The following is a 26,050-nucleotide window of genomic DNA, read 5'->3' on the forward strand; positions in this document are numbered from 1 at the left end:
ATTCTGTACTTCACCTACCTGCAGGTCTGTTACCACTCTTCAACCACAGGTCTGTTACTTGTCTTCACCGATAACAGCTTTCAAAGGGATAAAATGAACGCTTTTATATCTTCCTTCTCTTCTGTGAGTCATAGTTGTGTATGTTTTGTTTTGCTTTCAATACTACCTTGAACCCACCCTGTCAATATTTGTATGCTATGTGAAGATCAGTGTGATGAATTAGAGAAGGTGGCCAGGACAACTAGGCAATGACCTGCGACCAATATGCACGGATAAATGCTTTCCCCTTAACCTAAAGTAATAAATTAAAAGATAGATTTGTATTGGAATTGCTGTTTAGCACTCCTCAAATCTCTAATAAAACATCTTCAGGCCAGGTGAACAACTGGACAATCTAAACACCTATTTTATGATGTGTATTCCCCTATGAAATACAGTCTGCCAATACTTACCTATGCCAAACATATACAAAGCAGCACTGTCCAATATTGGAAGGGTTTGCTATAAAACCAACATAATTTCTCTAAATTACTCAATACTATTTTCCATATTCAATCCCGCTGTTCACACCTTTTTCCTTTTTTAACTACTACAGACTTCCTTTTACTACAGTGCTTTAGGGACACATCAAAACGTACCAAGCAGACGGAATTTCTAAAGTTTTTTCATTATCTTTTAATACTGTCACTACGTGGAAGCAGACTCGTCGTTCTGTTAAACTGAAGCAGAAAGTCAGTCAATAGAAAGAGCAGACAGTTCTGAAATTTGATAGAAAAACAACTCTTTAAGTGTTGTTTTTCTTGGACTGGTAGTTTCTCCAGGCAACAGGTGACAGGTGCAAGCCTTCTCTCTCTGCAGCCATGCCAGCAGAGGGGATGTAATTCTGAACAATGCAACTGGGAAGAATGAGGAAGCTCATGGGAAAGGAAAGGACATATGAAGATGCTGGATCCACTTTCCTATTAAATCAGGCCAAGATAGTGGTTTTTTAAAAGGCTCCGCTTTTAAAATTAACAAATTCTGGAGTTTGTAAGTTCTAAAGCTGCAATGTTACTAATTTAAGCATCAGGTATATCCTTTCTGCCAGGTGCCCTACTCAAAACTGAGGGCTGGATTTCCAGTGCATGTATTTAAACCTGGAAGTGGGGTGGCTCTGCATTGGCCTGGGCCAGCAGTTCAAGAACCACAGTTGTCAGAATACGTCATGGTAGTTCAGCTGGTTTAAAACCACCCCACCTATGAGAAGAAATGGAAACAAGTCTCAAGAATCCAGCTATTCTGTAGTTGGGTGGGGAGTTTTTGTTATTTTTAGGTGGGGGTTTTTTGTTGCTTTTGTTTCTTTTTTCTTGATCAACTTGATATTGGCTTTATTTACAGTGTCATTCAAGATTACAATGGTAATTAACTGTTCTTATTCTAGGATAGCATATTCTCAAGAATGGAGTATCATTACTTAGGGTTGGAAAGAAAAATTACTATGTTATAAAATGGTTGCAGCTGTGACAACAGAGAATCTCCCTAAAACAAAAGGTCATTTCAGCTCTGCTCCTTGAAGATGTTTCTGTCCTGTGTGTTACTATGCAGCTCACAAACTGCCCAATACCATCGATTTTCAAAATGCACCAACAGAGTTCAAATAAAGCAGCTGAGGTATACCAGTGAAGAGGTTTTAGATATTCTGCCTTATTCAAAGCACCACTCCTAAGAGGAGCTGCACAAGAAGACAAGGAAAAGATTCATTTCAGAGTCCAAAGATGAAGATCTTTGGATCTCAAAGGAGGCTTCCTCTCCTTTAACAACCATGTGTTGGAGTGCCTGGTTACTCCACAGGAGAACCCACAGCCAGATGAGCAAAATGATCCTCCAACCCAGGACTTCTTACAGCCAATGTGTGCTCACCTACCAGAGAAACCTGTGCCAGTGGGCAAGGACAACCAACCTGCAATCAACATGTTTGTTCACAACAGGTTTGCTTTGAAGGACCCTGCAGGAAATTCACAATAAAGGAAAAGAATGATTAAGCACTAATGAGCTTCTTGGTTATGTATGGGGGCACATTGCACCAAAGCTTTCCAGCCTTCATGTGGGAATGCACAGCAAAATCACTTTTTGAAATGTGGAAGTATAGAGCCTCTCAAAGCTTAAATCAACTTCATGAGTCCCTTTTAAGCCTTCTGTGTGCATAGTATGACTTACCAGGTGAGTGATGCTCATTCTGCTTCTTGGTCCTCTGAATTCACTGGATGCATCCCTGCTATCTGCCATATTTGATAAAAGTGTGTCTTGGCATTAATTGGGCTCTACAGTCAGTTGCAAGATAGTATATTATACCATGAGATTTGGAGCACTTAAAGGAAAGGTTTTTTTTAATTTTAGGTGCCCAAGACTTGTGAGTGAACAGCACCACAAGGGTCTCTGGACCAGGAAACACATGAGGGAAGCTGTACTGCTTTTGCATATAAAAAAGACCCTTCAGACAGTACAACATACAAAAGTTGCACTTATGAATGGGAGAGCAGAAAGTGATTCTACTGCTTATGGCCTAGTCAGCATTTGGGATCATTTCTTCCTCATTTTCTTGTAAAGATGGCATGAAAGACAGAATGAACTTTAAGAGCTGGTAGAATTGCAATATCTACATTTAAAAGTAGAACTGCTTTACTGCTCCAACACACCTTCCCTCCTTTTTCTTATTAGCCACTACAGCTCCTTACACACATGGAATCAAATAAGCATGGAATACAATGCCTTGACAGATTCCCTTCCCCTGGTGAGGTTTGAGATTGGGTTGCTCAGGCAGTACAGGTGCACGAGTTGCAGTGCAAACCCAGATTTGGATTATGTCCAACAGCTTAGTGACTTTTAGAACACAGTAATGTAGTTGGCTGGCTCAGAGCTTCTTTAGTAAGGGACCCTCAGTCTGATATAATGCTTTGGGTTTTGAGTGCAGTGTTGCTTTCAAGGATTAGGCCAGAGAGAATAATTTCCTGGTCCATATATTTCCTAGACAATATAGTCTGCAGTCACAGCAGCCACAAGGGGAGAGGCCTTAACCTGAGCTTCCTGAATGTGGTAACTCAGCACCATCTCTTTTGTCATCAAAGTCATAGTTGTTCAGCTGGTTTAAAACCACCCAGGCTATGAGAGGAATGGGGAACTTCTAGTAGACTGCAACAAGTCTCAAGAATCCAGCTATTCTATAGTTGGGTGGGGAGTTTGTTATTTTTTTTTAGGTGGGGTTTTTTTGTTTATATTTCTTTTTCCTTGATCAACTTGATAATGAGACATCTCTATCCTAATCTCTGTTTCATAAAGAAAACTAAAAAGTACCTGAGTCACTTCTACCTTAAAAAAAGTACTCTATACATTGTCTTAGCTCCCAGACCACCTTCTGTTGCTTTACCTTGAGAGAAACCATATGGAGGAAAAAGGTGAAGAGAAGGGAAAGTAAAGTTCATCCACCTAATATACCTGCCTTGTTTCTTAAACAACAGAAGCATTAGAGCAAATTGAAAACATACACTTGGGAACAAACTACATCAGTACACAGCCATGTTTGCCTCCAGAGAAAAACAACAGAGCAGATTTGATAGTTTCTTTCTGGTTGCAGGAAATAAAATCCCGAGAATAGAAAAAGTAATGTTTTATGGCTGATCTCTTTCCTGCCTTTTTTCCCTGATTACCAAATGGTGCAGATGCACACATATACCCACTTTTAATAAGTTAGTAAAAGAATTGTATTCATTTTTACAAATACAAAGTAAAAAAAAAGGGAAGTCGCTTCTTTGCAGACAAGGTTTTTAGTAACACCCATAAATTCTTAAGAAATTTAGTCTGTGCTTCCTTTTGACCAATTCCTAGCAAACCAAACCCTTCCCTGACTCTTTCCAAAGAAACAGCTGCATACAACCAGTACTTGCCATGACTGTACAAGGTTATCACAACCATTTGAACACTTGGGCCAAGGATCAAGAATGACCAGAAAAATCAAGTATCCTTTCTTAGTCTGGTCTTATTTATCCTATACTCCAAAACAGATATGCTCAGGTAATCAGAAACAGAACTTGTTCAAATGTGAACAAGTAGTAACTGATGTTAAATCATTTAACATGGTTACAAAGGTGTGATTTTAAAGCACAAAACGAAAAGTAATTATTTAAGACAGATATTTTAAAAAAATCACAAACCAAAAGTATCTATACAGCATTTAGGGTCAGCAAAATCTGGAGGACTTGAATTCAACCTTATTGTGGCATCTAGCAATGAAGAGGCAAAGGGTGAGAGGGCGTGCAGGAGGCAAACTCAAAGGGAGCTACTGGAGCATGAAAGCACATTCACTAATTTAAACAGTGTCAATGAGCACAAAACTATATTCAATGGTTTTACACTTTGAAGAATCAATCATCTGGCTCTCACCTCAAAGCACAGAGTTTGACTTGCAACAAAAAGCTGACACTGGAGATCTTCAGTAACTCCTGAAAACACCAGCTACCCATCACCCTCACAGCTGAAGGATAAAACTGCAGGAAGAAAACCTACTCAAGTTAATTCCATTCAAGTTACCAACAGGGCAGGGGCACAACAGACAGGCAAACTGTTTGTCCTGCTGTAGCCCATAAAGCAGGGACCTGAGCCTACTATATACAATCTGGCATCTGTCAGAGTCAGTCCTCCACAAAGCACTGAGTAAAGGCAAGGTCTGCTCTGTTTATTTCAGAATGAGGTTTGAAGCACACAGACCCTGCCCCTTGCCCATCTATTCCACTAAGTGAAATTTTAACCTGACTACTAAACACTGACAAACTCTGTTCACATAGTGAAACTGTGTTTTAGTTATAGTAGTACCACACAAAGCTCAGGTACTAATGTCAGACATTTACTAATCTGAACTTGGTTACAGTGGTTTTTCCCCTCCATGATTGTGTTTTTCACTGGCGAGCACATTTAATTTTTAAGGTAGCTAAAATTTGTGTATCGATGACACAATTATTTCTAGTTTGTTTTAAATAAGGTGGACTTGTAGACAATTGTAAAACATCAGAGTAAATTTTCAGTTGCTGATCTCATTAGGCTTTTCCCCATGGCTGGCAGTAACAGTGGCATTTAAAGTATTCTAGTTTAATTCCAGAAAACAGTTTCTTTCAAACCTATCAACAGCCATGAGCATCCTGTCTACACTACTAGTTATGCAACTCTTCAAGAAGTAAGAATGTAGAACTACATGAAGGTGTAGAAATACAGGTAGAATGGACTCTCAAAGTTCTGCATTAAAGATTATAAACCGTGTTCATTTCTTGGCACTCAAACATTACCAAATTGAATTTTTTTTGTGAAAAAGTAAACATACAAAGTCTTAACATTTCAAAAAACAAATTAAAACTGTGGAAAGAAGAAAAACTACTTACAGCACACAATAACATTTCCTCAAAACAACTCTAATCTCTGGTATAAATATTCCAGTTTCACAGACTTTCTTTCATACTGTCATACATTCTAAAATTTTAAGAAGTTGTGAGGACCCCTTCTCCCTGGACAGCTGCATTCTTTCTGAAAGAAACACTTATTATCCCATTACAGTTTTGAAAACCTTTTTTATTTTTTAGTTCTGCCAGAGCAAATTTACAGTAGATGGTCCAGGGGCTTGGTCCCAGGGGGGAGGAAGGAGAAGGTGCCCTTGTAACTGTTCAGGGAAATGTATGTGGACACACATACATAGTAATGCAGTTGACATCTCTACTGTGCTATAAAATAGATACTTCCATCTGTCACAGTGCATACAACAGCATTGATTAACAACTCTGAAGCCTTCCATCTGCAAAAGATTACACAAGTGGAAATTACCGCAAAGCAAAAAGTAGTAAAAACTTAGCATAGGTGTCATTAAATAATTTCTCTAGAAAGACAACAATTAAAAATTAATTGAAAGCTTTCAATTTGGAGCAAAAACAGCTCACTGTCCTCATTTTGAGCAACTTTTATATGATACAAGTAAGTACGGTCTCCACTTGGAGTTGACTGCAATTCTATGACTGCAACTCACCAGACAGTTCCTTATCCACCAAATCCATGTCTCTCAAATTTAGAGACATGGATGTTGCGTGTCAAATCAATGTCAAATGCTTTGTGCAAGTCCAGATAGATGACATCAGCTGCTCTTCCCTTGTAACCTGGTTGTAGAAAGCCATCAAACTTGTCAGGCACAACTTGCCCTTAGCGGAGCCATGCTGGCTGTCACCATTCACTTTTCATGTACCCTTAGCATAGTATCCAGGAAGATCTGCTCCATGATCTTGCTGGGCACAGAGGCATGACTTCCTTTTTTCTCTTTTTAAAAAGGGGGGCTACATTTTCCCCTTTCCAGCCAGTGGGAACTTCACCAGACTACCCTAGCTTCTCATATATGGATAGCAGCTTAGACACTTCATCTGCAAGACCCCCCAGGTTCTGTGGATGCATCTCATCAAATCCCATGGACTTGTGCACCTTCAGGTTCCTTAGACAGTCTCAAACCCGATCCTCTCCTACAGCAGGTGGTTCTTCATTCTCCTCATCCTTGCCTTGCCTTCTGCAGCTCTGGTGGTGTCACTTGCTAGTGAAGACTGAGGTAAAAAAATCGTGGGGTACCTCAGCCTTCTCCATATCCCAGGTAACCCATATCCCAGGTAACCCATATCCCAGGTGTCCCATTTCCCTTTTGAGAGGGCCCATGTTTCCCCTAATCTTCCTTTTATCACCCACGTGCCTACAGCTGCACACCAACATAGTTTAAGCATCCTCTTCCCAAATACTCAAGCTACGTAACACAGCTAACAAATTCTGGTAATGTAGCTAATAAATTCTAGAGTCCATAAGCTCTAAAGCTCCAGTGTCACTAATTTAAGCATCTGCTACCCATCCTGCCAGCCGCCCTACTACCAGCTGAGGGCCTCATTTCCCACGAAAGCATTTCAGCCTGAAAGCATCAGAAATCCCGGTATTTCGGGTTGGGGAAAGGAAAAAAAAAAAAAAAAAAAAAAAAAAAAGAGGAGAAGTCAACAACATGCGGCGTGTCTGTGCGAATTTGCTTTAATACCGTGGAGGAGAATCACCAGCCAAGCGTTCAAGCCATTCCCGACCATCCGAGGCTCCCTCCGTGTTCCCCCCCCCACCGGGTCATGGCGGTGATCCCACGCCGATTGTCCTGTCCCTGTTACCCCCTCCCTACTAACCCACCCCGATTACCCCATCCCGGTTGTCCCATCCCGCTTATCCTGCCCCGGTTATTCCACCCTGATTGTCCCATCCCGCTTATCCCGCCCCGGTTATCCCACCCCGGATGTCCCATCCCGCTCATTCCACCCTGGTTATCCCACCCCGGTTGTCCCATCCCGCTTATCCCGCCCCGGTTGTCCCATCCCGCTTATCCTGCCCCGGTTATCCGCCCCGGCTGTCCCATCCCGCTCATGCCACCCCGGCTGTCCCATCCCGCTCATGCCACCCCGGCTGTCCCATCCCGCTCATCCCGCCCCGGCTGTCCCATCCCGCTCATCCCGCCCCGGTTGTCCCATCCCGCTCATCCCGCCCCGGCTGTCCCATCCCGCTCATCCCGCCCCGGCTGTCCCATCCCGCTCATCCCATCCCGGTTGTCCCATCCCGCTCATCCCATCCCGGCTCCCCGCGCGGGGCGGGGTCGGCGCCTGCGGGAGCCCCTCCCCGCGCGTTCCCGGCGTGCCCCGCGCGCGATGGCGGCCCCGGTGGTGGCTCGGCGGTGCGGGCGGGTGGCGGGGCTGTGGGGCGGGCTCCGCCGGGCCCCGCTCCCGCCCCGCCGCCGGGCCCACGAGCAGCCGCGGCGGGCGCGGGGCGCGGGCGGGCTGCTGGCGGCGCAGTGCGAGCGCGGGCTGTTCCAGGAGGTGTTCCCGGCGCAGAGCGCGGAGGAGCAGCTGCCGGCGCTGCTGGCGCCGGGCCGGCCGCCCCTGGCCGCCTACTGCGGGTTCGACCCCACGGCGGCCTCGCTGCACGTGGGGCACCTGCTGCCCGTCATGGCGCTGCTGCACTTCCAGCGCGCGGGGCACGACGTCATCGCCGTGGTGGGCGGGGCCACCGCGCGGCTCGGGGACCCCAGCGGGCGGGAGCGCGCGCGGGAGCCGCTGCCGGCCGGGACGGTGCGCGCGCACGCCCGGGCCCTGCGCGCGGGGCTGGAACGGCTCTTCCAGAACCACCGGGAGCTGTTCTGGAACCCGGGGGCCGGGCGGCTGGGCCGGGCCGAGCTGCTGGACAACGCCAGCTGGCTCGGCCGCGAGCCGCTGCTGCGGTTCCTGGGCGGGGCCGGCGGGCGGCTCCGCATGGGCACGCTGCTGAGCCGGCAGAGCTGCCAGGCGCGCCTCCGCAGCGCCGACGGGATGAGCCTGGCGGAATTCCTGTACCCCGCGCTCCAGGCCTACGACTTCCTGCACCTGCACCAGCACCACGGCTGCCGCATCCAGCTGGGGGGCCACGACCAGATGGGAAACATCATGTCCGGCTACGAGCTCGTCACCAAGTACGGCGGGGCCGGGGCCGGGGTGGTGCGCGTGGTCTGGGTACCGGGAGACCTGCATCGGGAATAGTGTGGCCAGCAGGACTAGGGAAGAGATTCTCCCAATGCTTGGCAGTGGTGAGGCCGCAGCTCGAGTGCTTTGTCCAGTTCTGGGCCACTCAGCTCTGGAAGGATGTTGAGGTGCTGGAGCGGGTACAAAGAAGGGCAGTGGATCTGCCTGGGGGAAGGCTCTGGACTCCATGCCCTGTGCGGAGCGGCTGAGGGAGCTGGGGCTGTTTAGCCTGGAGAAAAGGAGGCTCGGGGGTGACCTTGTAGCGCTCTACAGCTACCTGAAAGGAGGTTGTAGCCAGATGGAGATCGGCCCCTTCTCGCAGGTAACAAGTGACAGGACAAGAGGACACAGTCTTAAGCTGCACCAGGGGAGGTTTAGGTTGGACATTGGGAAGAAGTTCTTCACAGATGGAGTGATTAGGCATTGGAAGGGGCTGCCCAGGGAGGTGGTGGAGTCACCTGGTGGTGTTTAAGGAAGGAGTGGATGTGGCACCATGGTCTAGTAGATGAGGTGGTCATAGGTTGGACTTCATGATCTCAGAGGTCTCTTCCAACCCAGTTGATTCTGTGACCAAATGCTGTGCGACTTGGTGCTGACAGTCGCTAAAGCACCAGGAGCAGACGTCAACCCTCAAGAGATTTGGCCTTACATAAAACTGCGATTTGAGAGGAATAATTAATTGGCCTGACCATAAGCCTGACACATATGTACATTTTGGCCAGGGTTTAAGCGTTTTCTATGAATTGTTAGTGAATTCTTAACAAAAAGGATGGATTTTTTATTAGTGGATCCAAGAACCAAAATCAAATACCCTGAAGCATGGGACAAAATCAGGACAAGTCCTCTGCCAGCACACAGATCCTGGTGTGATCACACTGAAGTAGAGGTAGTTGTCGTATATTGGTCAAGATTGCTTCATTCCTTCTCAGAAATAAAATGAGATGTGACGATGATGCGCTTTTTGCTTACCCACCAAATTTAGTGCGAGTTTTAGAAGGTTTGCAGGAGTATAAATCAGTGAGGATGTGAGCTTCTACTTCAGTACGGGCTTGATTATTACAAGACAGAGAATGGGCACAGAAGAAAAGCCTTACAAGTGTCCCAGCCACACCAGCAGCTTCGATTAGTACTCGGGGCAGAAGACAAGAGGTCGGGCACAATGAACCTGCTAATGCTGTTGCTCAAGTTGCTTTGAGTATGTCAACTTCTTTGATACACATAAAAGAACTTCAAAACTTGTTTTTTTCCCTAAAGCACTCTTTTCAGAACATCTCTTCAGGCATCTTTTGCTCCTCACTCCCTGTCTTATTTAACTGCTTTATATTAAGGATAGGACCTTGCAGAATGTTTGTATTTTAGTCAGTTTTACCAAGATGTGATTTTTTTTTTTTAACAAGCAGTGTGCATCTTTTCTGTCTTAGGATGACAGGAACAGATGTGTTTGGAATTACTGTACCTCTTATTACCAGTACTACTGGAGATAAACTGGGAAAAACTGCTGGAAATGCAGTTTGGCTAAACAGAGATAAGACTTCTCCATTTGAGCTGTATCAGTTTTTTGTCAGACAACAAGATAACGTAGTTGAAAAGTAAGTTGTTCTTCATTTTGCTTTTTATCATTGTTTTTAAAACATGATCCTAACTGTTCTCTGTAACTGTTTCATTTGGATATGTGCAACACCAGCTCCATGTAGAAGTATATGTTAATTATAACTGTACATTCATTAAATAAACAAGCATAACTGGTTCCTAAGTATATAGGATAGTGGAACCCGTCATATGCATAAGAAAATTAGGAGGTGCATGAACAAACAGGTGAAGCACAGTGCATTTTGTTTGCCAGTGGGGTGACTCTGTCTTACAAGGTGTGTTAATTTCTGTACTGAGCATCTCAACATCAGTCAAGTCTCTCCTGCTGGTTAATAAGCAACTGCACTTAAATATATATTAATTACTACAAGTTTTGACTTAGAATGAGGTATCCAGAAGGACCACATTCTAATTGTGAGAAGCTGCTTAACTAGTTATAAACACACAGAGTTCAGCTTTTAGAACTGCAACTGCATGACATTCAAATCTGCATATCCTTAAACAGATCTGAATGTTGCCTTGTTAAGAAAAAGCCAAGAAATTAATATTTATGATTGTATTAACTGTAGATCAGTGATCTCCAAACTTTTTTGATCACAGGCTCTTATCAGTGAAAGAAATTTTAAGCATTCACTCCCAATACATGTATATTTATTTATTTTTTTATAGAAGTGTAGTATTACTGAACTTCTAATACTTTCCTCCTGTACCCCAGTGGTCTTGCCTGCCTCCTAGGCTGCTGTCACCCCACTTTGGAGACTATTGACCTAGATGAAAACATGTCTAGGAGGCACTGACACTGGCAATGTCTTTACTGGCAGTAGTGCAAATAAAAAGGAGAGAAAGCTATACCATTTTAAACTCTTGGCAGAGATCATACAAGGAATATAAATACAAGTATACAAAGTAGAGGTTTTCAGGCACCAGTTTTGAGTCACTGTTGAAAGCAGTTAAAGCAAAAACTAAAGCAGAGGAGAAAAACAGAATGAACAAAATTCATATACCTGGTTAAATTACTAGTTCCATAAACCTATTCAAAGCTAGTAGTAGCATAACTTAGCCCACCTCTGGACAAACATACCATTTATTTCTATTCATGTACTATAACTCACACAATTAAGGATTAATTAAATATCTGTCATATGGATTTTTTAAATGGATTAAGAATCATTTTAGTGAGTTAACGAACTTTGAATGACAAAGGCAGGAAATCTGTAATGATGGCTATACAAACAAAATTTTTTTCTCTGCTCGTAGATACCTGAAACTATTCACTTTCCTACCTCTTGAGGAGATTGCCCACATCATGGAAATGCATGCTAAAGAACCTGAAAAATGGGGCCCTCAGAAACGACTGGCTGCAGAAGTAACCAAGCTTGTCCATGGCAGAGAGGGGCTAGAATCTGCTAAGAGGTGAAGTTTGTTTTGTCAAGCAGTTTTGTTTCAGATTTTTTAAATGGTAATGATTCTCTTTTCAGAGACTATTTAAATGTATTTAGTTGTTGCTTAGATGTTAAAAGAGAAAAATGTAATAATTCTGTAGACTTAAAAATACATTAAGGATATAAAAAAAATCCGCAGGGGGTGCATTTTAAGTAATTCTCTTAGTTTGTGGACTCAGGAGAAATTGGGGAGAGGAATCTCTGCTTGTTTGAATAGCACTTTGTGTGAAAATGAGTCTGGCTCTGTATTTTGAATGATCTTTGTTCTCTCAGGTGCACTAAGGCCCTTTATTACAGTAGTGTGGAGGCTCTGGAAGAGATGTCTGACCTAGAGTTACAGGAACTTTTTAGACAAGCTCCTTCTGCTGAACTGATGCTTGAACCTGGAATGAGTGTTCTTGACTTGTGTCGCAAAGCAAATGCCATTCCAGATGGACCTAGTGGGTAAGTTCTCACCTGGTGCTCTACTCACCTAAACAGTTGTAGCAGTCTGGGGTCAGAAGTTAAATGTTCAGGACAGCCAAATCAAGCAGAAACAGGCTGTGATCTACATAGCAGCATTAAAGAAGAGGCAAGCATACAACCTCATTCCATTTTGAAGTATATGCTAACACAGCCTTATGTACCTCAGCTGTAAAATCTACACCTGATCAAGGGACAACCTGAAGCAACAGCCTAGGTTTCCCTACACCTCTCAGACAGAATTAGAGTAGTAGAGGCTAAAGTTAGTTTCAATCACTCTTGACCTGGACTGAAAATGAAGTGCAAGAGAATTAAAATTTACTCAATTATGGATCTAAGAAAAAAAAACCCTTAAGTGGACTTTCAATACTTAATGGCAATAAGTAGTTTCCTTTTGCAATTACCATTTATTTTTGTTTTGGTTTTTTTTTTAAGGTACCAGAAAATTACAGATGGAGGAGTTTCAATAAATGGGAATCGTGTAACTAATCCTGAGACTGTTCTTATTCTCGGACAGCATATTCTCAAGAATGGAGTATCATTACTTAGGGTTGGAAAGAAAAATTACTATGTTATAAAATGGCTGCAGCTGTGACAACAGAGAATCTCCCTAAAACAACAGGTCATTTCAGCTCTGTGGCTTGAAGACATACTTGAAGATGTTTCTGTCCTGTGCATTATTACACACAAACTGCCCAATACCATCGATTTTCAAAATGCACCAACAGAGTTCAAAGAAAGCAGCTGAGGTATACCAGTAAAGAGGTTTTAGATATTCTGCCTTATTCAAAGCACCATTCCTAAGAGGAGCTGCACAAGAAGACAAGGAAAAGATTCATTTCAAAGTCCAAAGATGGAGATCTTTGGATCTCAAAGGAGGCTTCCCCTCCTTTAACAACCATGTGTTGGAGGAGAACAGTGCCTGGTCACTCCACAGGAGAACCCACAGCCAGATGAGCAAAATCATCCTCCAACCCAGGACTTCTTACAGCCAATGTGTGCTCACCTACCAGAGAAACCTGTGCCAGTGGGCAAGGACAACTAACCTGCAATCAACCTGCAATGTTTGTTCAGAACAGGTTTGCTTTGAAGGAATCTGCAGAAAATTCACAATAAAGGAAAAGAATGATTAAGCACTAATAAGATTCTTCTTGGTTATTTATGTTTGGGGGCACATTGCACCAAAGCTTTCCAGCCTTCATGTGGGAATGCACAGCAAAATCACTTTTTGAAATGTGGAAGTATAGAGCCTCTCAAAGCTTAAATCAACTTCATGAATCCCTTTTAAGCCTTCTGTGTGCATAGTATGACTTACCAGGTGAGTGACGCTCATTCCACTTCTTGGTCCTCTGAATTCACTGGATGCATCCCTGCTATCTGCCATCTTTGATAAAAGGTATATCCTGGCACTAGTTCTTTGGCCTCTACAGTCAGTTGCAATATAATATATTATACCACAAGATCTTAATCTGACCTTCCTGGATGTGGTCACTCAGCACCATCTCTTCTGTTGTCAGAATAAGTCATGGTAGTTAGGCTGGTTTAAAACCACCCAGCCTATGAGAGGAATGGGGAAATTATAAATTATAATGATACGTCTCTGTTTCATAAAGAAAAAACGTAGCTGAGTCACTTCTACCTTAAAACAAGCACTCTATACATTGTCTTAGCTCCCAGACCACTTTCTGTTGCTTGTTAACTTTACCTTAAGAGAAAGCATGTGGAGGAGAAAGGTGAGGAGAAGGGAAGGCTAAGTGCATCCACCCAATATACCTGCCTTGTTTCTTAAACAACAGAAGCATTAGTGCAAATCAGAAGCATGTGGGAACAAACTACACCAATAGACAGCCATGTTTGCCTCCAGAGAAAAACAACAGAGCAGATTTGATAGTTTCTTTCTGGTTACAGGAAATAAAATCCCAAGAATAGAGAAATTAATAACGATTCGTGTCTGATCTCTTTCCTGCCTTTTTTCCCTGATTACCAAATGGTGCAGATGCACACATATACCCACTTTTAATAAGTTACTAAAAGGATTTTATTCATTTTTACAAATACAAACTAAAAAAAGGGGAAGTCACTTCTTTGCAGACAAGGCTTTTAGTAACACCCATAAATTCTTAAGAAATTTAGTCTGTGCTTCCTTTTGACCAATTCCTAGCAAACCAAACCCTTCCCTGACTCTTTCCAAAGAAACAGCTGCATACAACCACTACTTGATATGACTGTACAAGGTTACCACACTTGAACACTTGGGCCAAGGATCAGGGATGACCAGAAAAATCAAGTATCCTTCCTTAGCCTGATCTTATTTATTCTATACCCCAAAACAGATATGCTCAGGTAATCAGAAACAGAACTTGTTCAAATGTGAACAAGTAGTAACTAATGTTAAAGCATTTAACATGGCTACAAATGTGTGATTCTAAAGTGCAAAAAGTAATTTTTTTGGACAGGTAAACATGAAGCTATCAGAGCATGAAAGCACCTTCAGTGCCACTGAGCACAAAACTATATTCAATGGTTTTACACTTTGAAGAATCAATCATCTGGCTCTCAACTCAAAGCACAGAGTTTGGCTTGCAATAAAAAGCTCACACAGTGGAGATCTTCAGTAACTCCTGAAAACACCAGCTACCCATCACCCTCACAGCTGAAGGATAAAAAACCATAGGAAAAAAATTACTCAAGATAATTCCATTCAAATTACCAACAGGGCAGGGGCACAACAGACTGCCAAGTTGTTTGCCCTGCTGTAGTCTATAAAGCATTGAGTAAAGGCAGGTTTTACACAAGGTCTGCTCTGTTTACTTCAGAATGAGGTTTGAAGCACAAAGACACCCTCGCCTTGCCCATCTATTCCACTACGAGAAATCTGAACCTGACTACTAAACCCTGACAAACTGTTCACATTGGTACACTGTGTTTTAGTTACAGGAGTACCACACAGCTCAGGTACTAATGTCAGACATTTACTAATCTGACCTTGGCTACAGTGGTTCTCCCCTCCATGATTCTTTCCCCACCGTAGAGCAAATTATTTTAAGTTATCTAAAATTTGTGCATTAATGACAAAATTATTTCAACCTTAAATTAAATAAGGTGGGCTAGGAGGCAGCTGCAAACCGTCATTTTAAACTGGGAGGTTTTTGTTGCTGACCTCATTAGGTTTTTTTCTGTAGTTTACTCATTATTTCTTTTAGTGCTGGCAGCAACAGTGGCATTTTAAGTATTTTAGTTCAATTCCAGAAAACAGCTTATTTCAAACCTAGCAACAGCCACAAGCAGCCTGTCTACACTATTAGTTATGCAACTCTTCAAGAAGTCAGAATGTAGACTTGAACAAGAGCAAGTGCAAACTTAAGTATGGCTGTACAAATACAGGCAGTTACACTTTTAACTAAGTCCTGTCACTTGAACTACAACTCAGTTCAAAACTATTTCTGGGATAATTCATTTTGTGTATTATCTGTTTATTAAATAACAGGATTGTTACAGCGTGGACTTTCAAAGACTTGCATTAAGGATTACAAATCAAGTTCATTTCTTGGCACTCAAAACATTACCAAATTGAAACTTTTTGTGAAATTTAAAACAAAAGAAGTTGTAACATTTCAGAAACCAAATTTACACTGTGGAAATTTTACATGACATTACAGAGCCAGGTTATCACTTGCAAGAATTTCTTAAATAAATGAAATTCATTTGCTTTAGGCAGCATTTCAAAACTTACAAGTCAGATTACTTCTTCACAAGAGACTGTTGACTGAACTTTGGGAGTTAAAGCTTAGGTAGCAGTTCACTTATGGACGGCACTACCTTGTTGAAAACATACTTCTTATGTGTTGAAAGTAAAAGGTGATAGAGGTGTCAGGTGAATTCCAAACAGAAATGAAATGCTTTTGACAAAACTATTAAAACTTTCCACTGATCACCAAAGCTGATTACAAAAGTGGTTTGCACTTCAGTCACATTTCTTAAATCTGAGAACTACCATCCCTGGACACAATGCAAGAAGTTAAAATTACTTGCTTTGTATTCATTACATGTAATACATACACCGTGACTTTTTAGGCTGTTTAAAAATACATTATATATTTCTGTGTGAATTATCTCAGATTATACATAAAGTATCCAAAAGTTGCACCTGCCAGACTTGTGCTTATATTGATGCAAAACTGAGGATTACCGTAAGAAAGATGCATTTTTAAACAGCTTCTTGTAAACTGAATTTTTAAATTTTCAATCTTTAGCAGCTTACAAAAGGAATTCTATTTCTAACTGATTAAAGGCAGAAGGAAGTGCATTTGGTAATAAAAAAAAACCTCATTATACTGGCCCAATACCACAAAGCCATGGAGGTTAAGGGCAGTGTCCTATTTTTCATGCAAGTTGTGTTAAAGATAAAATATCAGCAACACTAGAGTAAACATTTTCACTTTATACAAAAAGAGTGAATCTGCTTGAAAAGTACATGCAAGTGCGCTGGCTGAAGTTTAAATAAATTTTTATTCATAAAAATTAAAATGTTTACTTTATAAAGGCTAGTGTGATCAATAGTTATCTGTACGAATTATAATCAGAAGAAAAAAAAAATCAACTTAACTTCCAACCTAAAATTTCATTATTTTACGATTGTCCTCCAAAAAAAAAAAAAAAAGCGCTACTTACAGCACAATAAAATTTCCTCAAAAGCACCTCTAATCTCTGGTATAAATATTCCAATTCCACAGACTGTCTTTCATACTGTCATACATTCCAAAATTCAAAGAAGTTTTGGGGATCCCCTTCTCCCTGGCCAACTTAAATCTGTTTTTAAAAGAAACACTTATTATCCCGTTACAGTTTTGAAATCCGTTTTTATTTTTCAGTTCTGCCAGAACAAATTTACTATGGGATGGTCCAGGGGCTTGGTCCCGGGGGGGAGGAAGGGGGAGATGTCCTTGTACCTGATTATAATCCCCAGCATTCATACACAAGCTCCAGTGCACATGAAAACCTTTGCACCCACTTTTTAGCAGGCTGCTATTGTTCACAAGCTCCAGGCTAATTCTTCCTACATGATACTCCATTAAATCAAGTTCAACGTTTTGTCTGCAGTTTAAACATTTTGGGGGAAAAAATAATGTGGACACACATACATAGTAATACAGTCGACATGTCTACTGTGCTATAAAATTGATACCTCCATCTGTCACAGTGCATGCAATATATTCATGAAAGGAAATACTCGGTGCTTTCTTCTCTTCACAGTATTTAAACTTCTATTGTAAAAGCAGCTTAAAACTATGCCACAAGACTACACCGGCCGTCTTAACCACAGGCAACCTGTTTAGCAAGTCAGGCACTGGAACTTGAACGTTTTTTCCCCAAGTTCAAATGAGACTGTCACTGAGACAGAAGACTTGGTCTGCTTTAATTTGCACCAGAAAGCTGGTAAGGAAACATTTAGAGCCATTTATTATGTGGATTAAATACGACTTCTTTTGCAAAATACAGCATATTGTCCTGTTTGCAAATCAAACCAACTGTCTTTACATGAGCAGATTTACACAGTTGCAGTACACAAATAAGAGTTCATAAATAAAAATTCTACTCCGTATACCATGCCTAGCAATTTTCAAGCCAATGTAACCTCCAATGCATATAAATAGTGTGGCTGATACAGTCTTCACCAAAGATGTGTCTCACGAATCTCTGCAATGATCTGGCTGGCTCGCTGCAGGGCCTGCACACACAAACACACAGAAGCCAGAGCTGGTTAGTTTTTCTGTAGAGGTTTCTCAGGGAGGTAACAGCAGCAGTCTAGGAAGTGTAAAGTTAAAAACTTATTTTAAGCTAATCAGTTTCATTATGAAATGAGTGGCAACCCATTAAATTTTCAAGAAGGGCAGGCTTTTTCAACACACACAATTTTAATGTTTTAAAACCTCTTCAAAATAAAAGAGAATCTGCACCTAATTTTTATGACTTTTAACATTCTGTAGCACTCATTGCAGTGTAGTCTGCTAAACGGCAGATTTAAAAACTCATAATACCAACTAATATTGACATTATTTAAAGTATTACTCAAATTTGGAGAAATCTGAGCTATGAGTTTGTAGAAGTGGTATGTCAGGATATCCAGTCTCAAATAGGCACTGTCTGACCACAGTGCATATGAAAGAGAAGCACCTCTTGGTACTTCTTCAGTGAGCTGAACTGGCAGAGGGACCCTTTTCTATGCAGCTGAATGCAAAGCAGCAGATTTCTGATGCAGGTGATGTGGAGACTGACACACTACATAACTGAACAATGAAGAAATGAAGAGTTCACTATCATGGACATGTCATCAGGACTGTCATACAGATGTACACAGAGTCACCATAGGTGAGTGCAAACATTCTCACTGTTACATTATGAGGCACTGTCTAGAGACACCAGCCATTGGCCATTAGGCTCTGCATGACACACATGAATGGCACTTAAAACACTGTAAGCTTAATCCCCCAAAAGAGCACTACTTAAAACTACAAAATTAAATAAAAGCACATTATTAAAACCAAATGTATAATGGAAGATAACGCCAGATTAGATCTTCTGCTTTATGCCTAAAATATAGTTTAAGTTACTTCTCCCCAAGTACTCGATCTACATAATATTTTCTGGTCACATATTAGTTTTAATCCCTCTAGCAGAGAGAAGTAATACATTGGCATATTCTTAAAAAAGCAGCAAAGAAAAAAGGAAGGCAAAAGTCTTCCAAAAATCTCACATTTATATGGTGAACTACTGCCATGAACTCCTGATCTTCTTCCTACCTTTAGCATGTCAGCTGCCTCTTTTCTGCGCTGTGCCATGTCCTCTGATTCCGTCAGAAGGTCATCCAACAACAAGGATTTATACAGCTGGCCTACCAGCTCACTCTGAAGAGTGTCCTTCACGTGGTTCACTAGAAAATGCATCACTGCCTTTGGCACACTGCAAGAACATAAAGATTATGTCTTTATTCAAAACCAGGTCTGCTCCAGATTGAAGAAGGTAGTAACACAGTACTAACACTGCAGAAACATTAAGGTAAACATAGCACTTCCCTGTCATCAAATACTAAAAATTATATTGAGGATACTAGTTTATTGGGTAGACTAAAACTTCCATGGCCTCTCTAATCTGCTATAAACTTTGGTTTCCAGATTCCTGTATTCCCCCAAAATTTCCCACATACATAAAAATCTAAATATATACAAAGCTAGGTCTTTCCACAAAGATACAAGCAAAGCAAAGTTTTATATCATTCTTTGTTAAAAGAAAGTATGACAATTTTTAAGCAAAATTTTTCTGCTGACAGCAGAAACAACTCTTTGTGCTATTTCCATTCTTATAGCCAACTACTGGAAAGGTCAGCCACAGCAGTTCCTATCTGACCTTCCCTTTTGAATGACAGGATGGCAAAGCTAAGTTCTGTCAGGGCTAGACAGCACCTAGAGTTCATTGCAATAATTTGCTGCAAATAATCCATCTGAATTGAAGCATCCTCCAGAAGAGCAGGCATCTCCTAAATAATTAAACCTTTTACTTAAAATTATACAGAACTGAAACCATTAGAGAAAGCAAGTGCTTCTTCAAACTTCTCAGTTCTATGAAGGCTCAAGTTTTACTGCTGCTCTCCCTTCTAAAAAATAAATATATTTTCTCTCTTGTTACTAACAAAAACATGATAAAAATAACAAGATTAATATGTATGACTCTTGAGATACCACAATATTTGTATGGTTTCAATATTTCTAGAAAGTTGCCTTACCTGTCCTGAATGTTCTTCCTGACAATAAGGAAGTAGGATTTAATAAGTCGTTCAATCACTTCACAATCTCGTTGCTCACGGGCAGAAAGTTTGCGTGCAACAGGTACAGGCTATGTAAAAAAATAAAACCCTCAGTTTACCAATTCTGCTCATTTGCATGTGTAAATAAAACTCAAACTGTGGAAACTAAAATAAACTATTGCTCTTTTAGTCTGATAGTTCGATAGACGTAACCTGTCTTGCAACAAACCTCTAATTCTTCGGAAATAAAACTGGAGACATATAAAAATCCAGATCTGTGAGACGAAGGTCAGAGGGCAACACTACTGCATTTTTTTTAAAGCTCACTAAAGGAACTAAGCTCCAAACATAGGTATCTCCATCTAATTTAAGTTTTATCTTTAATTCATTCTTTTCCTCTAATATAAAAATTGAACTTCAGCAAAGAAGGAGCAGGAATTTGAGATGAGATTTGTTTCTCTACAAGAACGATCTAGACAAGTTCATTTGCACAGGATTTGCAAAAGGAAGCCAGTTATCCCAATCATAGGTTGAAACTGGGATGGGCAGGGGGGAGATGAAGGACTGAGCAAGGAGGAAAGCAGAAGAGACTGGCTAGAGATCCCTGTTGCTGTAATGGGAATTATTTTACAAAGATATCACATATTACTAGCAAAGTTACAAGATTTGAAATTCAGATGTTTTCTTTGCTGAGCCTGAGCTACAAAGAACAGGTACCTGTCTTTCATGACTCACCACATCTAACAGGTTTACAGCATGTCCTTTTTGAGGACTAGCAGGTAGGGCTGCAGCTGGCTTGGATTTTTCCTCTGCTGATACCTCTTCTGCTTTTGAGGGTTTCAGCATTCCTCTCCAGTTGCCTGTCCCAGGCTCCTGAGATGTATCTGCTGCTCCAGGAGCAGCCTGCACAAACAGCACATTGAGAAAAGCATTGGAGAATTAGAACTTGGGCACTGTTAAGCAGTGTCTGATCAAATCACTACAGATAAGACTCAGTAAAAATGAGATTTTCATATGTATTTTCCCACCATTCTGTTCTTCACATTCCCCACCTTTGTTCTCCCTTTGCTGCTTACAGCTGACACAAGGTCCCAGTAAAATGAAAGCTTTTAAAACTCATATTCTTTCAAATAATGGTATGAAAATGTCTCACATAGAGAAGCTCCCCAGCATTTTAAGGGTCTATAAATAACTTATGAAATATGGAGTGGTCTTCCTAAATAATTTGGCTTTTACCACTTTGACCATACATCCTTGGAGCAATAAAACCTATACTCTCTCAGGATCATCCTGAAACTGTGTTTTGAAGATCACCACAGCTCTTGCAATACTTAAACTCTTTGGTATTTCATCTAAATACAAACTGAAGTTTCTTACAATAAGAGCTAGAAAACATGCACATTTTTATTTCCAAGTACCACAGCTACGAATACATTTGTGCTGCCAGACCTCAATTTACAGAAGGCTTTTTTTGTACCAAATCAAAACTAAACAAAAATCTCCATCCTCTGGAAGTGAAGATCAGAGTTTGTGGGAAGTTCCAGAGAAGGAATGACTCGCTGATCTCCTGAGAAAAGGACACATCACCCAGCTCTTAAATATTGAGAATCACTGGGCAAAAGAAATATTAGTGGATGGTATCCACCATATGTTAATTAGTATTAAAAAACCCAACAGTTTATTTTGATATGGAACAGGAGCAATTTTTATTTCATACCTTTCCATAAGCCTAATATCTGTTCTATTTACTACTGTGCTTTAAAATCTATTGCTGTTTGAAAAACATTCAAGGCTCTGCGCTATTATTTATGTCTTCCTTCAGATATAGGAGGAAAAAAGCTAAATTTATCTATTGTGTTTACAATTAAACACCACAGGCTGATCTTAAATCTAAAAAAAAAAAAAAAAAAGTGAGAAACAAAGCATAGAATATCAAAAAAACCGAATAGCAACAGTAGCACACTAAGAGGAAGCCCAGCTAAACTGTCCACATCAGAAATTTTATTTAAATTGCACAACTGTTCAGAGGCATTGTAGAATACACTATAAGAATTCAAATCAAACTCTGTTAATAAGAGAGAACTACTGACAAGGAAAGCTCCATTACATTATTTCTGATTGCCAGACAGCTACTCAAAATGACAAAAATCCCTACGCCACTCTCGTTCTGTATTACTGTGGAGCCTGGTCTATCTCCAAAGTAGTTTCAGAAACAAAGCTACACAAGAGAAAACATGACACCAGCTAATATAGGACAGATTTTATGGGAAATGCAAACCAAATCTGGCAGCTTCCTGCAACTTTCTAAGTCACAACAGTATCTTCACAGTAGCTCTTGATTTCTTTCTAATGTTTACAGCATATCAGAACCTCTAAAACACTGAGTTTTAACAATAGTTAAGACTCTACTATTGACTAGATTTTTATTCTAACCACTTTGTTGAAGACAGAAATGGCAGCTTTGCATTAAAAGCTGAATGTGCATATGCAGTGAAGCAGAAAGCCTGAGTCCTCTTGGTACTCCCAATACACAAACTTGTGACTTCCCATCTTTTCTGACTGCAAGCGAAAGCCATTAGCAAAAAAGCCTTCACAGTAATAATGAGCTGTTATTTTAACACAAAAGACATCACACCTGAAGTGTAAAAAAACACTGCAGAACACATTTCACAAATATAAGTAAACCAGGGATTGAACAATTATGAGAAACAACACAAAGGAGGTTCAGTTTGAACAAAGCCTGTAAGGATTCCCTGCAGGAAGCAGGAAACTCACATTTTAGCTTATCTTCTGTCCTCCTTCTTTAACTGTCAACACATTAAAAACATGCAGTTTAACAACCATGCTGAACACTTTTGATTACAATACTGTTGCACCAAACAATCTACTGACAGTTTGAGGCAAATTATGCTGCATTCTTGCACCACAATATATTGCAACCAAGAGTTCAAACAGAAAGCAGTGACTTTGCCACCTCATGGCACATCTTTACCTGCCACTGCACGTGCTGAAATCAGCAGTGCCAAGTAGTCCATAGTGGGGAGGGTAACTGTGTCAGTGACAAAGTGCTAAATCCAAACTGCTTTCCTTTCTGCGGGGCACCACAACAGAAACGTGCATGCAGTGCTTAGAGGAGAAATCAAGACAGACCTTGCCATCAGCCTCAGCAGAAGCAGCAGTAACAGTCTCCTGGGAAGCAGGTGGCAATGCACCTGGAGCCTTAGTAGACTAAGGAAGGTAAAAAATGCAGGGAGGGGGGGGAAAAAAAAATTCAACTGAAGACCACCAAATCTACCTAGCAAATTTCATACACTTTTACCTACGAGCGTCTTTCAAAATCCAGAAAAGAAGTATTTTGAATTTGCAAGAATAACTGTTATATAAGCAGAAAAAAAAGCAAAAAAAGGGCATCTTCAAGACAGTTAAGAGACTTTTGAATTATCTGACCTTCAATTTCATTTCAGTTCCTACACTGATGATATAAAGATGAAGTCAATAAAAAGAAGGATCAAAGAGCACTGAACGCAATCTCTAGATAGCTACCCTAAATTCCCAGTTTGTCCATCAGTTGTCTTATACTGAATAAAGGCAGTATTAGATCCATTCTGGAACTTGGTCTCACTTTTAAAGCTAGCAACCTTAATGAACCAATTTCTGTCAGCTGTAGAAACTCCTGTTACAACCTTGTGAGGAGTTTAAACTATGCTCTGTATCTTCGAATACTAAATACTTCACATAATGTTAAATAACTGTCTAAAATTCCAGCTTATTGTCAGACCACTCTTCTACAGCCAGGCAACATTTTCCACGACACTTGGTTGGTTCTTCCACCCATGTATGTACCTGTCATTGCACTAATCCAAAACCTGGTAAAATTAAGCAAGCTCCAGAGATAGAATACAGAATACTGAAAATGTCACCTCCACCATCTTCTCCCAAAGAAAGCAAGGCTGCAATAACTTGCAGTTTTAAGGGTGACTTAAAAAAAAAATCAAAAGCAACCACGAAGTCATTATGTTGGCACACTGGATACTTTAAATCATTTGTTAATCTTTAGAAATCAGTGTATCTCAGCTATAAACTTAAGCATGCAAGTTCTGACTCCATCTTTAACATCTGCAGGCATTTTACCCCTTACCTCAGATGACCTTCAAGTAGTAAGTGTAACATTAAATTTATAGACAAGTCTTCAGAAATGCCAGATTTAAAACCTCCCAAAAAATTGCATCTTTATAAGAAAATGACATTCTGCTTTTATCTTACGAAACTGAAGGAAAAAAAGTCAATACTTGGAAGCTCCCAAGACTGTTACTAGGGTAGCATATCAAAGTTTCCAATACTTAGATTGGATCAAGGAGAATGCATTAAACTATAAATGAATAACTAAAAAAATCCAACATTTACTTACCTTGTCTCGTGGCACAGCAGAAGGCAATTCCCGAGCTAACCTGTTACGCCTTTGTTCCTTTAAAAACAATCCAGCAAGACCTCAATTATGTATTACTCTGTATCAACACATAGGCAAGATTCATATTTTACAGACTTAACATTTTAGAGACAAAAACTAGTAATTTCATCTCGACCAGTGTCATGCAATAATACTATGGTCCTATGAAACCTTGGTTATTTGGATAAAACTACTTTAATTACCTGGTCAAAACGAAATTCTCATTATAAAAAGTTTTGCAAAAATTTTTGCAACACGCTCCATAATCAAAACCTGAGCCTTTAAAAAACAGCATCAAAGCTACACAATTTGGCTCAGCATAAATACCCCTACAGCTCTCACTAAACATTAAATATTCAAAGTAATCTAAAGGATTTGATTCCGTGGCCAGCACATGATTAGCCCGAGGGAAGAAGGAGGCAAAATTCACTTCATAGCAAAACAAGATTTGAAGCAACTAGGACAAAAAGATCTCATTTTTCTTGAAATTAAGAATTGATTGTCCAGTAAATAAGGTTAGGGTGTTTTACATGGTTTGGTTCTTCAAAAATTCCATGTGATGTTCAGAAAAATGTTAGGAAAGAACTAGTTTAAGTAACACATGATAATACAATAATTTTCTTGTTCAACTTCACAAAGTCTTGACATTTGTACTCAAAGCATACACATTGTTTCCATACACATTGTTTCAGAACTAGATTAAAGAGCAGTCTATCAAGGCAAATTCAATTGCATACCCAGTTAAAAGAAGATTTATGCAGAGAAGAAAGTAAAAGATTAAAAATAAAGAGTTTAAATTTTAACAAACATTTAAAAACAGAACACTACAAGAGCATGTAGTGACAGAACAAGAGAGAAAGGCTTCAAACTGAAAGAGAGTAAGTTAAAATTGTATATTAGGAAGAAATTCTTTACTGTGAGGGTGGTAAGGCCCTGGCACAGGTTGCCCAGAGAAGCTGTGGATGCCCCATCCCTGGAAGTGTTCAAGGCCAGGTTGGATGGGGCTCTGAACAACCTGGTCTAGTGGAAGGTGTCCCTGCCCATGGCAGGGGGGTTGGAACTAAATGATCTTCAAGGTCCCTTCCAACCCAAACCATTCTATGATTCTGTGATATAAAAACAACGTGTTGGATAAACACAGAGTATTAGTGAGCTCTTAGCCAGATGGATGAAATATTGCAACAAAACCAGATTGGAAGAATCCATCCAGCAGAACAGTTCTAGAACTGCTTGTACAGGATGATGACAGCAACAAGTATTATTAATCAAAGCTGGGCTTGAAAAACAGAAGAACTACTGATGAGAGGCTGATGGAGAAAATGTCTTACAGAGACTGAAGTTTGGTAACACAGAGATTCAAGAACAATGCCAAGAGCAAGCAGAAATTAGAATCTGAACAGACAAAACAATACTTGTATTATCCTTTCACGAATGAAAGGAACATTATTGATACATTGTGTCAGAGACAAAATGCAGTTACTTCAACATTAGGTGGTAGTTCACAACCACAGTTTTAAATTTCCTCTTACAAAAATTTCATTTAATAGCCAGTACTCAATTAGGTGCCTGTCTTATTTTCCAGACTGAAAAACAGGCAGAATTCTTTCAATTAAACATCAACCACTGTTCCTCAATGTAACAGAAATCTAACAAATCCACAGATCACGAGAGTATACACCATATTTGTAATATATCACATTTTCATACCCCAAAATGTAGAAATGTGTTTCAATGAAAGAAC

General features: G+C 40.5%; 2 protein-coding genes and 1 long non-coding RNA gene across 7 annotated transcripts in view; 1 reads left to right on the forward strand and 2 right to left on the reverse strand.

Annotated features, from left to right (window-relative positions):
* Positions 1-5,573: 5,573 nt before the first annotated feature.
* On the reverse strand, positions 5,574-7,173 carry LOC127469791 (uncharacterized). Its single transcript, XR_007904073.1, has 3 exons — positions 7,073-7,173; positions 6,041-6,599; positions 5,574-5,812 (listed from the first exon to the last, which is right to left on the reverse strand). It is a non-coding gene; the product is annotated as an uncharacterized LOC127469791 (long non-coding RNA).
* A 269-nt stretch (positions 7,174-7,442) lies between these two features.
* On the forward strand, positions 7,443-13,204 carry YARS2 (tyrosyl-tRNA synthetase 2). Its single transcript, XM_051784659.1, has 5 exons — positions 7,443-8,518; positions 9,989-10,156; positions 11,415-11,570; positions 11,873-12,043; positions 12,497-13,204. The coding sequence occupies exons 1-5, from the start codon at positions 7,443-7,445 to the stop codon at positions 12,654-12,656; spliced, it is 1,731 nt and encodes a 576-aa protein (XP_051640619.1). The 3' UTR covers positions 12,657-13,204.
* Positions 13,205-16,900: 3,696 nt separating this feature from the next.
* Positions 16,901-26,050, reverse strand: part of DNM1L (dynamin 1 like) — a 36,056-nt gene continuing 26,906 nt past the window's right edge. For 3 of the 5 annotated variants that reach the window (XM_051784546.1, XM_051784545.1, XM_051784549.1), the window contains 6 exons: positions 24,271-24,327; positions 23,013-23,090; positions 20,598-20,765; positions 19,842-19,951; positions 18,862-19,021; positions 16,901-17,789 (listed from right to left, as the gene is read on the reverse strand). In XM_051784546.1, coding sequence (XP_051640506.1) covers positions 17,733-17,789; positions 18,862-19,021; positions 19,842-19,951; positions 20,598-20,765; positions 23,013-23,090; positions 24,271-24,327 — 630 coding nt within the window. In that variant the 3' untranslated portion in view covers positions 16,901-17,732. The remainder of the gene's footprint in view (positions 17,790-18,861; positions 19,022-19,841; positions 19,952-20,597; positions 20,766-23,012; positions 23,091-24,270; positions 24,328-26,050) is intronic. The other 2 variants (XM_051784547.1, XM_051784548.1) reach the window with 1 other exon arrangement.

Source organism: Manacus candei, unplaced genomic scaffold (genome assembly GCF_025592945.1).
Source record: "Manacus candei isolate 608988 ecotype Guabito, Panama unplaced genomic scaffold, ASM2559294v1 h1tg000018l, whole genome shotgun sequence".
NCBI classification, from domain to species: Eukaryota; Metazoa; Chordata; class Aves; order Passeriformes; family Pipridae; genus Manacus; species Manacus candei.